Source organism: Cervus canadensis, chromosome 22 (assembly GCF_019320065.1).
Source record: "Cervus canadensis isolate Bull #8, Minnesota chromosome 22, ASM1932006v1, whole genome shotgun sequence".
NCBI lineage: Eukaryota > Metazoa > Chordata > Mammalia > Artiodactyla > Cervidae > Cervus > Cervus canadensis.
The window spans coordinates 7,713,405-7,731,992 of NC_057407.1; the positions used below are offsets into that span (position 1 = coordinate 7,713,405).

Below are 18,588 nucleotides of genomic sequence, written 5' to 3' on the forward strand. Positions count from 1 at the left end.
AGCCCACCCACCCGCCTGGCGCCGGCTGTGCTTCCTTTCAGCCTCCCTTGCAATTCAGGTGCGCCTGGAATTTACATCCATTCACTCCAGCCGTGGCAGGAACCCCTTCCTGACCCTGAACTTCTGTCCTAACCCCAACTTTCCCTGAGTCCTCACCTTTCCCTCCCACCCGCGGAGACACACCCTTCTCGGGCCACGGGCTCAACACACCTTTCCTGGGAAAACCAAAAATGAAAGCAAATTTCGGGAAATAAAACTTATAAAACATCAACTCCTTGGGAGACCCAAACTTGGTGTTTCCTGATTAAAGCAATACTTTTCCACCACCTCAATACAGTAATTGGTTTGCCTTTTTTTTTTTTTTTTTTTAACAGCAAATCTGATATTTTTAACCCAAAACTAGTGATACAGACATTAGGGCTAATTAGCAACAGTTTTACAAGAATGGCCTTTTCCATTCTCTCTTTGTTTGGCCGCCTCGCAGCCTCTCACCTCCACCCCGGAGTGTTTAAGCATTGTAATGCGAACGGACGGCCGCCTCCCCGCCCACCGGAGGGTTGTCCCCACAACCCCTGGGCTTGCGACTGAGGAAGGCAAAATCTCCCTGAAGGTTACAGGCCAAGCGTTTGTTAGGACAGACCCATGAGGCATACCCTAGTCTCGCCGGACAGCCCGACTTCTGCTTCTAAGAACTTTGGGGGAAAGCATATTTCTCATCTGGGATATTTTTCCTTTAAAATGCTCTTTTTCACGTCAAGAAATTAACATTTTCCTTTGGGTGTTTTGGCAATGACTGTGAATTAAAGCCGGGTTAATATTTTTTCCCTTCTAAATTGTTAGGGGCTGCAGACCAGAGGAAGATGGAGTGCTTCTCTTACAGGTATGAACTGATCTTGAGTGTGAACCTTTTATTACTAGAGTTTGCCAGCTTAGGAAACGTGTTCTGTACCTCTGCGTTGTTTTATTTCATTTCGTTCAAACCTTAAAGAGCTGCCAACAGTGCTGCTGTTTTTCCAAAAGACCTGGAACTTAAAGTTGCATCTACCTTTGTTATTGGCTTTTATCATCATCTTCAGTCAGGTTACTAGCTCTGCCTGACATGACTAGTGGTTTCCTCCTCTTTTGTAAGAACAGGTCAATATTACAATGAAATTTAAAATATACGTCTGAGAAGGTTGACGTCATAGACAGGTTTTCAATATTTGGAAACCGTTAAGAATATTGGGAAATGTTTTTTAACCTTGAACATCTTTTAAATGACTGGTGTAAATGAAATAGTTTGTGAACTGTGATTCATCAATGACATTGAATGTCATCCAGCCATTTAAAATTACTATGAAAACTAGGTGCAGGAGAAAAATATGTGATATAGAAGGTAGAAGACACTTAAAATTATATGCATATGAGGATACGTATTGGAAAGAGTTGGAAATTAGTTGGACTTTATTCTCATCATCTTTCTTTGGATTGTTATATAAATTAATCATTTCAAAAGAGGCGGGGGAGGGGGGGAAGAAAGTGGTGCTGTAGGATTTCTCTCCCTAGTGGCCTGTGGTGTTAACTCAAAGGGATTTTATTTGCTTTGTTTTGCTAATGGAGGTCTGATTTCCTCTTCCTAGTGTGATTTTGATCATGGCCTTTTCCAGAGCACTTGAACTGGGATTAGTCGCTGGTAAGAGACTTTGTTCTTTTGATTACTAGCAATTTTCAAGTGGCCTGGAACATAGACTCAAGGAGTTAATTTTGTCATTCAGGATTGGGCGACCTTGAACTTGCCCGTCCGTCACAGGGAGAGCTGGCCTTCAGAGATGATGGCCTTTGGTCCCAAGAGGAGCCTGCAATTCGTCACCAGCCTTCCCAGTTTGTAGCATCCATGGGAATCCAAAAGAGTAAGACGTACCCACCTTAGATGTACAGTGTGGTATCTTTATGTGTTTTCTGAGTATTTGACACTTTCGCCTAAGAGAGTGAGCATCTGATTCTGGAGCTGGGTAGATGGATGGTTGGACTGGTTTTGATTCTGGGGACAATACAGGCATGTACTTCACACTGCCTCCCCACCCCACCACAGAACACAGTTTCCCTCGCAGAACACAAGTTTCCCTCACCTGATCCCACTTCAGGCTGGGGATTCCAGGTACCACCACTGGATTGTGCATGAAAAAAGATTTCTCTGCTCAAAAGCACAGGTAGCCAAAGGAACACTAAAAAGCAGAGTCTTATTCAGTGAGATTTACAATGTTTAGACATCTGCAAACACTTTGGGGGAGATTAAGCCCTTGCTGCCATATTAACCTTTTAAAGGAACTCACTTTTCAGTCCCTCCACCCCTCTCAGCCACCTCTTCTTACATTTCAGGTAAGGAGCTGAACAGAACCTGCTGTTTAAATGGGGGAACCTGCATGCTGGGGTCCTTTTGTGCCTGTCCTCCCTCTTTCTATGGACGGAACTGTGAGCATGACTCTCGCAAAGAGTAAGTCCTTGAAAGGGGCTGGGGGCGGAGAGGGGAGGAGAAGTGGGGATTTAAAATCTGCATGTCCATTCCTCCTCAGGAACTGTGGGCCTGTGCCCCATGACACCTGGCTGCCCAGGAAGTGTTCCATGTGTAAATGCTGGCTTGGCCAGCTTCGCTGCTTTCCTCAGTCATTCCTACCTGGTTGTGGTAAGCAGAGGGTCCCAGCTTCTGCCCTCTCAGGTTAGTCAGTGGCCTGTGGACACTTAGTTAATAGGGTCTCTCCCCGTACTACATGGCTTGCTGGAGACTGTCAGCCAAAGGTCTGCTTGTAAAAGCATCAAGGACTCCAGACTGGATGTTCATCCTGGCACCCTTGATATTTACTTCCTCAGTATTTGGCTAGTTGTGCCACCTTTCAGGTGGAGAGTTACTTTGAGTCTCCCTGACACTTTATAAGCTGTGAACCTCTGTAGAGGAAAATAAACAAGAAAAGCCTTGGCCTCTTAAACACCAAGAGATGCGCTCTGGTGTTCCTTTATTTGGGCAGGGAGACCCAGACAGACTCTGGGGGTGGGGGGCAGCTCAGTTAGTGCCCATCCAAGAATGGGATTGCAAGTGAAGGCAGCCTTCTGCTAATTAATTTGCAAGTGAAAGTCGCTCGGTCGTCTCCCGACTCTTTGCAACCCCAGAGACTATACAGTCCGTGGAATTTTCCAGGCCAGAATACAGATTCCCTTCTCCAGGGGATCTTCCCAACCCAGGGATCGAACCCAGGTCTCCTGCATTGCAGGCGGATTCTTTACCAGCTGAGCCACAGGGGAAGCCCAGAGTGGGGTTGGGGGAACCCAACTGCAAGTATTGTCCTTAAATTCCATGGGAGGATTTGAGCCCCCTTCTCCTTTCACAGGAGCTTCTTCATGGATCCTAAAAGGTCCCTGTACGGCACTCCCTGGTGATTGGTCTCAAAACCGTTTCACCTTGTTGATTTTCACTGATTTGAGGAAAACAATGACAGGAAGGGCAGGGACATAAAGGAGAACAAGAGGAAAGGGTTTGTTCCCTAACCCAATCTGAACCAGATTTCAGAGGCCACCCTAGTTCAGAGGGCTCTCCTTGTCCTGACCCTGCAGATGTTAGAAATTGAAAATATTCAACAAATTGAAAATGAAAACAAATGCTTCATTGAGTACAAGATGGGACACCGATCCAGGCAGGGATTGTCTTTTCTATTTGCATTGGGTATCAGGCCCACATGGGCTTTCCTGGTGGCTCACGCGGAAAAGAATCCGCCTGCAGTGCTAGAGATCTGGGTTTGATTCCTGGGTTGGGAAGATCTCCTAGAGAAGGGAATGGCTACCCACTCCAGTATTCTTGCCTGGAGAAGTCCATGGACAGAGTAGCCTGGCGGGCTACAGTCCATGGGATTGCAGAGAGTTGGACATGACTGAGTGACAAACACACACACACAAATACACATACACATCAGACCCAGGGTAGGTGATTGGAAGGTGTGGGTGGAATGGTTGGATAGGTAGGGACCATATTTTCTCCTCAGAACTTAGGACCCGAAATGTGCTGTCTCCTTATCATCAGAGCCTAACCAAGTTCTGCCACATGCCAGCAATTACAGGCATCACCAGCTGGGTTAGATGACCAGGTCTGAGAAAGATCAGGTTAACAGTGGGCCTATGGCATCTTCTGTCAAAATATTTTTTCAGGGGAGTCTGACTGCACATAATTGGTAGGTACTGTTGATCCCATAAACACATTGTACTCAAATCTTGGACCCTAACTGCTTTGGGGCTCATGTAAATGAGTCACATGTGTGGGCAGCAGTATAAAGTGCCAAGAGGGATCTCCTTTAATGACCAAGTGTCTCTACCTTCCAGACGGCCATGTGATGGATGAGTACCTCACAGCTTCCAGGACTCCAGAATTAACACCGTCTGCGTGTGCTCTTATGCTCCCTGGCATCTGCCTTGCTATACAAAGTTATTATTAACCCACATTTGTTTTTAACATTTGTCATGCAGATTTCAGGACCTGTAAAGGCTGTCTCTCTAATGTCCCAACTGAGAGATGGTAATTAGTTGCCTTGAAATAGTGAATAGATTTCCCTGTGGTCCCTAAAAAGATTTCCTTAAAGCACCAATTACTTTCCTCTGCCCTGCCCTCTCCAAAAAACTAATTAAAAAAAAAAAAGTAAGCCATATCACAGGAGTGCCTAACTCCTGTGTTTCTGATACATGTAACTGCCAAGGGCTTACAAATAATTTCCTTTAAACAACTGAATTCTATATTCAGATTATTAAAGGTTACTCTCAATGTGGAACTGAGCATAAAGCTTTGAATGGAGTTGATTGACATCAGTTAAGATGGTATCTTGGAAAGGAAGGACCTGTAAGGGGAGCAGAGGAGAAGGGAGGGGGCAGATATCCAAGGTGAGAGACAGGGTGCTAGAGTAATGGAGGTGTGCGTGTATCCTGGGTGACTAGGTAGAAAAGTGGGAGCAAATGGGAGAGATTTGAAAAAATAAAATGAATGTCTTGGTTGATCTGGTGGCTACAGAGAAGCAAGTTAAAAGGCTAAGTTGAAGGGCAAGTTTCTACCATCAATAGGAAGCTATATGAGACAAGGGTACCTGTTTTCTGAAGGCTTTGTAAAAAGAATAAAGTCTCCTTTAAAAAAAACTATCTAAATTCCCCCGATATATAAAGATTGCTTAATACATTATGATTTCTGTATACTGTGCGATTATTTCAATGGTGGTAAAAGAAAATGTTCACAGTATGTTTAGTTGTAAGCCAGTGATAAAGCCATATATTGTAAAGCCCATTTAAAAAATATGTATCTGTTCTGTTCAGTAAAAGTGGGAAGTACGTTAACCAATGTGTGAACTGTGGTCATTTCTAGGTGGTAGCATTTTTCCTCCCACTTCTCTGTTTTCCGCAGTGAGGGCGTATTATTTTTGTTTTCATATGGAACGTGATGACTACAACAGGCTTAAAGCTGAGGGAAGTGGAAAGGCCAAGAGCTCAAGGTGGTGCCCAGTTTAGTTTGTGGCTTTGGTGTGTGTGCTCTGCTGGGAGGGACAAGATCTACTCCCATTATTTACATACTGTTGGATCCATAATTCGTGTTTTTCCAAATGAATGCCCTACAGAGGCAAAATTCCAAAAGAGTGGAATTTTCTTTTGTTTTTTGAAATATCCAGTGACGGAAGGTGAAATGGGATAAGCAAGGAAGCAGTGAGAGATACCACCAAGAGAGCTCAGAGCCGGAGCGTGGGCTGCCCAGTGGGGAGGGCTGGTCTTGCCACTTACTGGCAATGGGACCCAGTTTCCTAGTCTGAACCATGTTGGTCACTAAGCCACCGTGTTAGAACTAAGTGAACCAACTAAAATTCTAGCACAAAAAGTTTCTCAACAAGTGTCACAGTTCTCTACCTTCCTATTTACCACAAATTGCTTTAAAACATTTTTAGCCCAGAAATGGAACAAATTTTTTAAAAAGACCTCAGAGTATTGAAATAAGGCTTTCTCTCATTTGCATGAAACTGCTGTGATCCCTAACCGTAATGTGAACACAGTTGGGACTGTGTTTTCCAAACTTGGACATTCACATTCCACCTTATTTAGGCCACATCATCTGTGCTTAAAATTTTAATTTATATTCACTCATTTTTGTATTGTGGTAAAATATACATAACATAGAACTTATCATTTCAACCAATTTTTAAGTGTAAAGTTCAGTGACATTAAGTACATTCACACTATTGGGCAATCATCACCACCCTCCATTTCCACAACTTTTTCATCTTTTAAAGCTGAAACTCAATAACAACCCATTTTTCCTCCCCACAGCCCCTGGCAGCCAGTAGTCTATTTTGTGTCCATGAATTTATTCTAGACACCTCACATAAGTAGTCATACACATCCTTTTGTGACTGGCATATTTTACTTAGTATACTGTCTTCAAGGTTCACCCGTGTGTCAGAACTTCATTTCTTTTAAAAGGACAAATAATATTCCATTATACATATATACCACATTTGGTTATCTATCCATTAATGGCCTTTGGTTTCTACCTTTTGGCTATTATGAATAATGTGATGTGAACATTGGTGTATAAATATATCTTCTAGTCCCTGCTTTCAGTTCTTTGATGTATAGACACACAAGTAGAATTGCTGGATCATATCATAATTCTGTTTTAATTTTGTAAAGAACTACTGTACATTTCTCACAACAGTTTCACCATTTTACATGCCCATCAGCAATGCATAAATATTCCAATTTTCCTGCACCCTATTGCTTTCTGGGCACTGCTTTTATTTTTTTCATAATGGCTATCCTAGTGGGTATGGAGTAGTATCTTATGTGGTTTTGATTTGCATTTCCCTAGTGATTGGTGATCTTGAATATCTATCCACTTATTTTTTCAAGTGCTTTTTACTTGTCCAAAACGATAGCATTTGTGAAGCCTGAATAATTTATACCAGTCCCTAAATTTTAAAAAACAAAAATGAATAATAATAGCATTCACCTGTATCTATCTAAAATCATGAACCAAAAGTACATTCTGAGAAATGGTGTTCAAGGGGATGCAGAAGACTCTAGATTCTACCCTCAAAAGCCTTACAGACTTCTCAAAGCGTCCATATGGGAAACAATAAAGACACACCTGTGTCCACACTAGCTCGAAAGCATTTTGCCCTCTGGCCCTGTTACTGGAAGTGGGTGGATTTGCCCTGGGTCACTCAAAACACTGTTGCTGACCCAGAGGCCTGACATCAGAGAAGGGCTTCTTGCATAAGAACTCAACCTTAACCTTGCAATACGACCACCTTTAAAATACCATCTTTAGAATATTTAACGACTTAAAATGTGTAAAACACAATGTCAGGTGAGAAAGACAGAGTATAGTGTAGCTTCAACTAGAGTTCATAAAAGGTAAGAAACATGAAAATATCGAAACCGTCATTTCCAAGTAGAGGGATTATGGGTAAATTTTCATCTTGTTTTCTAAGCTAACTACAATTTCACATAACTGATTTTACAATGGGAAGTTAAGATTTTGTAAAGAGTAAAGGCAAGAATTATTTATAATGTTTATATTTGTGAGGTTACAAATTTGTGAGGTCCATGGAAGTGTTCATGGGAGAGCGAGGCAGTTAGCCAGGGACAACTATGAAATTACAGGGGAAAAAAATCTACTTCAAGATGAGTGGTTAGATGGAGAAAGATTGTCTCTATTTCAGTGAAAATCATGACAGATTTATGTGATGACAACGTCAATAAATAGAAGGAAGCAAGAGGAAACCACAGCACAGGGAAAAATGGTTACTCTGGGATGAGTCTTGGGTCAGGTTCCCAGGAAGCTGAGCTGTGGGTGTTCAGGAGGAGCTTCCTGGGAGGAGCTCCTGAAAACAACACTTTCAGGGAGCTGCCTTCCGGAAGAAGTTAACTGCACTGTTGCTATGCAGCAGAGACGCTATGTGTAACAGGCCTCAACAGATGCCGTGGGAGCTCCAGGACTGGGATGGCCCTTCAGAGCTGTCTCCTGTTGAGGTAAGGGACCAGATCTTCGGACTTCCAAGTCAACAACTCAGTAGGGAGGTTCCTCAAAAAGCTGAAAATAGAGTTGCCATATGATCCAGCAATCCCACTCCTGGGCCTATATTTGGACAAAATTTGAAAAGATACTTGCACCTCTATGTTCATAGCTGCACTATTTACAACAGCCAAGACATGGAAGCAACCAAAATGTCCAACAGCTGAATGGATAAAGATGTGGTACATATATATACACATAAATACAATGGGATATTACTCAGCCATAAAAATGAAACAATGCCATTTGCAGCAATGTGGATGGCCCCAGAGACGATCACACAAAGTGTAATAATTTAGAAAGAGACAAATACCATATCATATCTTCTATATAGGGAATTTAAAATATAAAACAAATGAACTTATCTATAAAACAGGCTCACAGACATACAGAAGACTTGTGGATGCCAAGGGGGACGGGTAGGGGAGGGATAGATTGAGAGTTGGAACTGGCAGATACAAATTATTGTATATAGGATGGATAAACAATGAGGTCCTGCTATATAGCACAAGGAACTATAGTCAATATCCTGTAATAAACCACAAATGGAAAAGAAAAAAAATTCAATATCCACCTTGGCAGAGGTACAGCTGGGCCAGGATAATACAAGCATCTCACAAGGGGTAGGGTGATAAATATAATGTGTGCCTCCACCCCTCCTTCCCCTTCTACTTTTCCTGTCTCCCCACACCTACACCAACTACTGTGGGGGAAGGACCACTCTGTGAGCTGAATCCCCCGACAGGTCTCTCATGGATCCCATAACACTCCAACATCCTGATTTGTTTTCCTGTCTGTCTCCCGCACTGGTCTGTCCGCATCCTCAACCCCTGGGTGCCAAACCTCCAGAGACCCTAGAGCTGCTCTGTAGATACTGTAGATGGAGGAGGGAGGGAGGAGGGAGGGAAAAAGAGGGGGAGGAAGGCAGGAAGGGAACTAGTTCCTTATCGTCTCCTTTCTCATTAACAGCTGCATTAAAGACAATTAACACTTCTGGAGACCATCTCCTATATCCCCATCGAGAGGGAAGATGATAAAGACAGGAAGAACAGGCAGCATGCTGTTTGACAAAACTGACCTCAGTATGGTCTGTGGCTCCTTCAGAGAAGAGGGCCCTCCCCAGCTGTGGTTGCTTCCAGGAGCCTCTGCAACTCCCAGGAGACTTGGCCCACCTCACCCACTAGGTCAACTCTGATCAGAGGGAAAAAATAAAATGAAGAAAAGAAAGCAGAAGAGGGAGGTCACAATTCTTCTCCTAAGTGATACAGCACTTCTAAGCCACACAATTATTTCTTATGTTGAATGCGTGATGTAAATTAACCTATCACAGATTAACCCCAGTTGCACAGGGAGCCCTCCATGCAGCAGGAATCAGAAGACAAGTGTGATATTATCTAATTCCCGATCACTCTGGTTTATTTTTATTCAGAAAAAAAAAAAAATCCAAGGACTACAGACTAGATACGTTAGCACATAATCAATGTCAATCAGAAAAACTGACATTATTATAGGATTTACCAGACTAGCCCATCAAAATAGAACCCATGTGCTATGAGAAGAAAATCAAATTTTGTTTGGAATCATGAAAAGTAAGATGTTCATTTTTCTATAGTACTTGGAGATATTTGGATAAAAGGTGTTTCCCACTCTGAAATGTGTCCCAGTTATAGAAACACATCCCAGTTATAAACAGAAATGTCAACTGCCCCATCTGACAAAACACAGCTTCCATTAGATTCTTTGCCTAAGACCCTTCCCTCAAAGCTTTGGCTCTGTCTCCACTCACAGTTGCTGACGTTCTTGGCTTCATCTCTGCCAGCCTAGGCACAGCCTAACCAAGGATCAGAGTCACCCCAAGTCCAACATTCCTCCCTCTCTGGGCAGGGGAAGGAGGGAAGTCCACAAAGGAAGATAAAACTAATTGCCTTGTAACTCCATGATCTTCTAAAAGCCCCAAGTTAGAAGCATCAGGTAATATAGCAATAGGTGATGTGCACTCCAGCCAGGTAAGAGAGCCAATTTCTAGGCTCTGCCCACTTCTGATGTCTATGTCAGAAGCTTTCTCTATCTCTTTTATACTTTAATAAAACCTTATTACACCAAAGCTCTGAGCGATCAAGCCTCGTCTCTGGCCCCAGATTGATTTCTTCCCCTCCAGAGGCCAAGAATCCTGGCGTCTTTCGTGGTTCAGCAACAACCTTTCACAGGAAACATAGGAAGCTCATTGTTTTCTCTGCAAGAGTCACTCTGCACAGCTATCTGGAGCTAGTTCTGAGTTCAGCTGTGCCTCATCTCATTTCTTAGGAGAAGGAATGACAGTTGCCTGGTGCACGCTGGTCTGCAGGGCCAGCGACCACATCTAGTGTGTAGTGTTGGGAAGACTGCACCATCTCCCAGGATGGCTGTGTTACTGGTCCCCAGCCTCCTTCCAACTTGAAACTGCTAGGTGGGCAGACCTGACTGATGTTCTTTGAAATGGATGTGGCCCTTCCCCTAGTGTCTATCAATCACTGAGGCAGGTGCTCTCACTGGGAAATGAGTTGTTCCAACCACCCATTGAAAAATGGCCAAAAGGAGGCTCAGAGCCATAGGCACTCAACAGATACACATGCTCCTGGAGATCATGAAGTAGATTGGATAATTCTTATTGAAGAGCCACTTTTCCCTTTGGCCCTGGAAGAAGCCAAGTAAGCCCTTTCCTGCACACAGGGAAGAAAAGCCTCCTCCTTGGGTGGGGCCTCTGCTGGGAAGAGGAGGAGTGATGAGAAAGAAGGGCCTTTAAAGAGGATGGAGAAGAGCAGGAAACCACAGACACACCTTTTCAGGCTGCCAAGTGCTGGCCGTCCAAAGCTTGGTCTTTTTCCCAGCACAGTGGATTTGGACTCCAACGGCCTAGGAGCAAGTCTCACCCCCTCCATTGCCAGCAAATTGTCTCAAGGCCTGAGCCTCCGTGTGCTGTGGGCAGAATGAGGGCCCAGGCAGGCTGCTCATCGTCGTCCCGACCAGCACCAGTGCCAGCATGTAAGTGGTGCTCAAGAAAGGTTTTGGAAGGGAGGCGTGGAGGTCCCACCACCATGCTTCTCAGGAATCAGATCTCTTCCTGTAAGTCTCTTCCAAACAGTTTTCCCTCTGGCTGCCTCACTGCAGCATGTGCTAAACATCCCTGGCCAAACACGGGACAGAGCTGAGCACGTGGCCTGGTTCTAAAACAATGGCTTTAGAAAATTGGTAGATGAGGTTCTCGTTTTAATGGGTTCATTAAGAGGATTGTATCCCTTTCTTCTTTCCTTCCTTTTATTATTCTTCTGCAGTAGTTTTGGCAAAACATTTCAGAGTTCAACCCCCACACAGCAGTACTGAGTAACTTGAGTTCACACCTCAGGGTATCTCCTTCAGCTCCCAACGCCCTTCTGCCCCACTCCTGGGCAAGACACCTAGCATGACGGGAGGTGGCCAGGCTCATCTAAGCCTTTGTGTGCACAGCCTCGGGAGATATTTGGACTCAAATCCAATAGATGATTTCCCTGAATATATCAGGAGTAGTGCATTTTTTTTGCTGCTCTTGCCTGAAAACAATGTTTCCACCTGCCCAAGGTGGCAGCCCCAGCAGGTAGAGAGGTCCATCCTTCCCCAAGGTGAGGGCAAAGACCAGGCCCATCTCCTGGCTCCCAGGCTGGAGGTGAAGGGACAGCAGCTGCCTGGGACTCAGCTCTCTGCCCTAGCTAGCCTCTTCATCATCTTTTTTTTTTCCACAGGGTTTTTTGGTTTTGGCTGAGCTGGGTCTTCATTGCTCCAGGCAGACTTCTCTCTAGTTGTGGCAAGCAGGGCCTATTCTATAGTTGTGGTACCGAGGCTTCTCATTGCAGTGGCTTCTTTTGTTGCAACCTGAAGAAGGGAATGGCTACCCATCCCAGTATTCTTGCTTGGAGAATCCCATGGACAGAGGAGCCTGGCAGGCTACAGTCCAGGGGGTCACAAAGAGTCAGATATGACTAAGCACGCATACCCCACACTGTAGTATAATTGAATAAATAGTACTCATTGTATTAATTGGGACAATTCATTTAACCCCTCTGGTTCTTAATGTTTTCATAACAGCTTCCAATACTCATCCATCTATTGTGGACTTACTTTGCCAGGAACTTTGCTAGAAAATGTGTACATACTTGTGATCCCATTTGATGCTTTCAACGATAGTGTTGAGTAACTATTATTACCTCCATTTCACAGTGAAAGAAACTGAGACTCAGAGAGGGTGACTGACCTGCCCAAGGCTACACAGCTGGTAGGTGAAGACAGATTCCAACACTGACTCCACATTCCAGGTCCTTAAACCACATCCTCCATCCCTAGCCCCATCTCATCCCCAAAATATGCGTTTGAATCAAATTAAATCTACTGTTACTGATTTTCTTGAGCTAACAAACATTTAGTAGGGGAAAAAATGCTTGCTGTATGCAAATTGTGAAAGGAGCGTGACAAGGGTGAATATTGTCACCCTGTTTATTTAACTTATATGCAGAGTACATCATGCAAAATGCCAAGCTGGATGAATCACAACCCCACACGATTGCCAGGAGAAATATCAACAGCCTCAGTTATGCAGATGATACTACTCTAATGGCAGAAAGTGAAGAGGAACTAAAGAGCCTCTTGAAGAAGGTGAAAGAGGACAGTGAAAGAGCTGGCTTAAAACTCAACATTCAAAAAATGAAGATCATGGCATCCAGTCCCCTCACTTCATAGCAAATAGAAGGGGAAAAGTGGAAGGAGGGACAGATTTTATTGTCTTGGGCTCCAAAATCACTGCATATGGTGACTGCAGCCATGAAATTAAGATGCTTGCTCCTTGGAAGGAAAGCTATGACAAACCTAGATAGTGTATTAAAAAGCAGAGACATCACTTTGCTAACAAAGGTTCATATAGTCAAAGCTATGATTTTCCAGTGGTCATGTATGGATGTGAGCGTTGGGCCAAAAGAAGGCTGAGTGACAAAGAATTGATGCGTTCAAACAGTGGTGCTGGAGAAGACTCTTGAGAGGCCCTTGGACAGCAAGGAGATCAAGCCAGTCAATCCTAAAGGAAATCAGTCCTGAATATTCACTGGGAAAGACTGATGCTGAAGCTGAAGCTCCAATACTTTGGCTCCCTGATGCAAAGAGCCAACTCTTTGGAAAAGACCGTGATGCTGGGAAAGATTGAAGGCAGCAGAGGATAAGATGGCTAGATGGCATCACTGATGCAATGGACATGAATTTGAACAGACTCTGGGAGATAGTGAAGGACAGGGAAGCTTGATGTACCACAGTCCACGGGGTCACAAAGAGTCAGACACAGCTTAGCAACTGAACAACAGCAACGAAGCATTGTCCTAGATGCTTGGGGCAGACACACCATGACGCACAGGACATAACCCCCACAGATCATGGTGCCCACAGCCTGGGGTGTAGAGAGACAACTACACAGAGGGGAAAAGTACAGAGCAGGTGGTGCTAAATATGGAGCAAATGGAAATACTCAGGTTCAGCGTTCAACTCTGAAACAATAGCATTATCACTCTGTGGGGAATAAATCCCCTCTTTATGCAGCAAGTCACATCTCGTCACTGCAGCGAGCAGACCATCATCAGGAAATCCGGGAGAGCACGGGGTCCTGACTGTGGGTGGAGGGAGGCCCTCGGGTCCAGCTGCTGGGATCACCGCTGTGCAGAGGCAGCCCCGGCTGGGTGCTGGCTCACAGATCACCAGCTGCCCTCCTGACAGAGGGCATCAGCATACCATCCTCTGCATACCTATTTTCACCCACCCGCATCCTGGGCGGGGAGTGGAGGAGGCGTTCCATCACAGGGTCACCGACCCGACCCCCCTCCATGCGGCCAGCCTCGGGGCTGGCCAGAGAGCGGCGGCTGCATGGGCCGCACCCCGCCCTTCCCAAGCTGTACCCTTGAAACGTAAGGACGTGCTTGGCCAGACATGCCTGGACTCAGCAGCCTCATTTTTGGTGGCTGGAAAGAGTTCATAAAGTCCTTGCCCAGAATAATTTTCCCCACGGCACTGCTGGAGAATCTGTCTCCATTCTCGTTTTTCTGTACAGAATGGCATGCAAGACTGTGAAAACGCTGGTAGAATCCAGGCAGCTTACTCACTGGCACCCACTCCCCACCAAGCAAGCACAGCTTATCTGAAGGTAATGGAATATGGATCAGACTCATAAAGGAGTGGAAAAGGTCAGGCCAAGAGAGACACAGTCCCAGGCCCTGTCAACTTCACAACTCTTATCTTTGGCAAAGCACCATGCTAAATGAGGTTCTTAAGGATAAGCCGCCAGGGCATAGATAAATGCATCACAAAATGGTCCTGTGGTCCTGACCACATGAAGGCATGTGAAGTGTCAGAGGGAAGCTTCTGTCAGAGTTCGCCGTAGCTGTCTCTTGGAGAAATGACAGTTCTTGGCTCTGTATCAGCTGGGGTCTGCAGTGGGCAAGGGTCTTGGGAAATGGGGCTTGTGGGTCAGTGATTCTGTGAAGTCCTGTCCTGCCTCTGCCTGGTGCTCAGGGGCTGGCTCACCAACACAGTCTTTCTTCATCAACCTCCACCCCCTCTCCAGAGGGTCAGCCTCATTCCCAGGCTCATCTTACGCCTTTTGTCATCTTGGCCTTACTTCTTACCACTTTTCCTAACCCTTGTTGATAACTCATTAGACAATGTGATTGAAAGCACTTTGTACATTAAAAAACCTCCTACAAAGTCAATATGAAATGTTCAGCTGTTCAGGGTCACAGTCATATCTCAGGGTTCCCAGCCTCTTCATCAGGTCAGGCAGAGCCTGGAAGTAAAGAATTGGCCCTGGAAAAGGAATTGCTGAGAGAAGAGGGAGGGAGATGAAAGATGGTAAGCTACTTCCTATTTAACCTCCCCACGGGTCCCAGTGAAGGAGCACAGGTTTAAGGCTAAAGTCATCCAGAGATGACAAAGTCAGGGACACAGTGCTGCTGGGAACTGCTAACAGAGCTTCCAGACCTCTCTTGGGTTTGGCCGAGTCACCCAAAGACCTCTTTGCTTGTGGTGACTATATTTCACGTTTCATGTATGTTTAGTATCTAAGTCACGTCTGACTCTTTTGCAACCCCATGGACTGTAGCCCGCCAGGCTCCTCTGTCCGTGGAATTTTCCAGGCAAGAATACTGGAGTGCGTTGCCATTTTCTTCCCCAAGAGGATCTTCCCAACCTAGGGATCGAACCTACATCTCCTGCATTGGCAGGCAGATTCGTTACTGCTGAGCCACCACGGAAAAAAGACAGATAATAATCTTTAAGTAGAGGCATCCTCAAGTGTGGATCAGGTTACACAATGTTAATCATATGTTACATGGATATTTACTATTTATATCCTATGTGCCTAATATATAGGTCAATTTCAACCAGGTACAAACATACGAGCTTCAACAGCACTTGCAGACTTTAAGATCAGACTGACTTAGGTTTGAGCCTCAGCTGTGCCACTTCCAGCTGTGAGATCATAGGCTTGTTGTTCAGTCTTTCCCAGACTTGGTTTTCATGTCTATAAAATAGGGACAAGAACCTCGTGTGAGGATAATCGGTAAAGAACTACAATATAGCATCACATGCTTCACAATAGAACGTACACAAATATTAGTATCATCTTTCTCTGCCCCGCTCATAGAAAACTAGTCTCCTCTCAGTTCAGTCATTCAGTCGTGTCCGACTCTTTGCGATTTGTGCTGCATGTACCGCAGCATGCAAGGCTTCCCTGTCCATCACCAACTCCCAGAACTTACACAAACTCATGTCCATTGAGTCAGTGATGCCATCCAACCATCTCATCCTCTGTTGCCCCATTCCCCTCCTGCTTTCAATCTTTCCCAGTACCAGGGTCTTTTCCAATGAGTCAGTTCTTCGCATCAGGTGGCCAAAGTATTGGAGTTTCAGCGTCAGTCCTTCCAATGAATATTCAGGACTGATCTCCTTTAGGATGGACTGGTTGAATCTCCTTGAAGTCCAAGGGACTCTCAAGAGTCTTCTCCAACACCACAGTTCAAAAGCATCAATTCTTCAGCACTCAGCTTTCTTTATGTTCCAACTTTCACATCCATATATGACTACTGGAAAAACCATAGCTTTGACTAGACAGATCTTTGTAACAAAGTAATGTCTCTTCTACTTAAGTTTAAATATTTTATCATCTTACTAATTTTACATTCTTTGCAAGTATGAAACAATGGGATAACTAATACGTCATGTGTAAAGCAGTGTGAGTTTTTTTAGGGAATGAAAGTCACTCCATGGAGTATTAGAAAATGGGACAACCATTTTCTTAACAGGAAAGTTCAGTGCTACTAGCCCTAGGAAAGCCTTTCCTGCTCCAGTGAGCTTATCCCAGAAAAGCAGCTGAATTAAGGGCCAGAAATATCATGCAACCCATATAAATACTTGCAGTGTTGCAAAACCCAGGTCAGTAAGAGGCTGTGTTGGCCTCCCCCAATTTCTGCCTTACTGACCTTGAACTTGCCTGTAAAGGGCCTAACATTGTTGAGGGGCAGTATTTGCATCTTGGTGCTGAATGAAAGTACTTTCCTCTAATGAGGGGCTTCTCAGAGCCCTATTGCAAAGGTCAGGGATGGCCCTTTCTGGGGACTCTTCCACTTCCTCGGTCTGGGCTAGAAGTATATTTCCTGCCAGCCCTCTTCTAACCAATGATTCATAACGTTTTTGCTTCCACGAAGCCCCCAAGCTTAGTAAAGCAGCCCTGTTCCTTATAAATAGGATCTCACAAAGTCCCATTTGTGAGCCTGCTGGCTAGACCCGGTCCCCACTGGCCTAGAGCTGAATGACTCTTGATGATTAGGATACCTGGTATGCAGGCTGGTCTTACTAACTGGGTTTCCCTTGGCCCATTTGGAGGAGGGTTTTTAAACCTGGGTAGTTATCTTCTGTCAGAGAGTCCTGTTTTCATGCTACTTATTTTGCTCTCTCTCTCTGTCCATCCCCACCACCATATCTGATAACTCAGCTCTCAGAGCTAACAGTATGTGCCATGTTGAGCGCAACATCACAAAATCCAGCTGGGCTCTGGCAACCCTTGGAATTCTCCTTCACCATTTTGAGACAAAAATTGAATCAGCACAAATCCCTTATTTTTAAGAAAGGCTGTGTACAATGACAACAAAATCAACAGCAGAAGCAACAATATCTCCATCTAGCAGGGTCTCCTCTGGGACAGGAGCTACGTGAGGAGCAAAGCAGCTGCATTTTCCAAATGCTCTGCCCTGGCTTCTCTCCTGTCCTCCAAGGACTGCTTTAGCTGTATAACTCTCACAGGCACCCTGCTAGGCCAAGCCTAGCACTGAGGGCATTGTTCCAACCCTCAACTCCGAAAACATCCCATTTCCAGTGTATGGGGCTGTCTTAGGAATGAATACAACGAGAAACCAATCAAGCAGCATCAGGTTATACAGCATCCCCCTAACTCAACTTCAGAAAGCTCAAAACCCAGATGCTGAGAGGGCTCAGGAGCTGTGACCCCTCCAATGCAATAGGCACACCCAGCACACTGGTCATGTTGCATCAACACTTTTCTCAGTAAAAGGAGTTAGGGCTTCAAAGAGAAGTGGCTGATACCAGGACTGGGGCAGGAAGGGTACAAGATAAGCCTGGAACATCTTGTGCCAAAAAGTAAGGAAGGCCTCAAGAAGGATGTTGTTTTTGTTGTTAGTCACTCAGTCATGTCAGACTCTTTGCAATTCCATGGACTGTAGCCTGTCAGGCTCCTCTGTCCATGGGATCTTCCAGGTAAGAATACTGGTGTGGGTAGCCATTCCCTTCTCTGGGGGATCTTCCCAACCCAGGGATTGAACCTAGATCTCCTGCATCGCAGGCAGATTCTTTACTGTCTGAACCACCAGGGAAGGATGGCGACGTGTCAAAAAACAAGCTGGTTAGAAGCCAGCTTGAAGAGGCTACCCCTCGCCAAATCTGCAATAGTCTGGGCACTGAAATAAAAAATGGTAATAACAGATTATAATCCATTGAATCAAATAATAATCCATGAGTCCATACTGACAGTATCTAGACTGACCAATAGACAGACGGATAGTTGAGAAGAACAAACACTACTGTAGAATGCCAGCTAATACATGTAGAAGGAAAGATCGAATTAGATTTATAAAAATGTTTATTATTATAAAAAAATGTTGCAGGCAGGAGTCATCAGTGAATGCTAAACCTAGAGGCTGAAAGTTTGACGAGCACCAAGATATATACACAGTCTCATATTAGTTCCCCACAAAATACTTATAAATAAAGGGAGAAATAATAGCTTTACAGTGGATAAAACCGGCAGATACTATGTTAATCAATGATCAACACTAAACCACCAACACTGGAACAAATGGCTATCTGTGCCTCCTGCTAGGGGGCTCTGAACAGGAAACATCACTTCAGTAGCACTTAAGCCAAAAATCCATAATCTGATTCTAATGATGACAAGATATCACACAAAG

The 18,588-nt window shown here is 44.7% G+C and overlaps 1 protein-coding gene and 1 long non-coding RNA gene across 2 annotated transcripts in view; one reads left to right on the top strand and one right to left on the bottom strand.

Moving 5' to 3' along the window:
- Positions 1-18,588, bottom strand: part of LOC122424342 — a 34,691-nt gene that overhangs the window by 2,680 nt on the left and 13,423 nt on the right. The window contains exon 7 of the long non-coding RNA XR_006264383.1: positions 15,506-15,629. This is a non-coding gene — a long non-coding RNA (uncharacterized LOC122424342). The remainder of the gene's footprint in view (positions 1-15,505; positions 15,630-18,588) is intronic.
- TDGF1 (teratocarcinoma-derived growth factor 1) lies at positions 646-5,338 on the top strand. Its single transcript, XM_043442073.1, has 6 exons — positions 646-880; positions 1,620-1,672; positions 1,755-1,889; positions 2,359-2,473; positions 2,553-2,662; positions 4,345-5,338. Exons 1-6 carry the CDS (start codon positions 861-863, stop codon positions 4,455-4,457), a joined length of 546 nt encoding a protein of 181 aa, XP_043298008.1. The 5' UTR covers positions 646-860; the 3' UTR covers positions 4,458-5,338.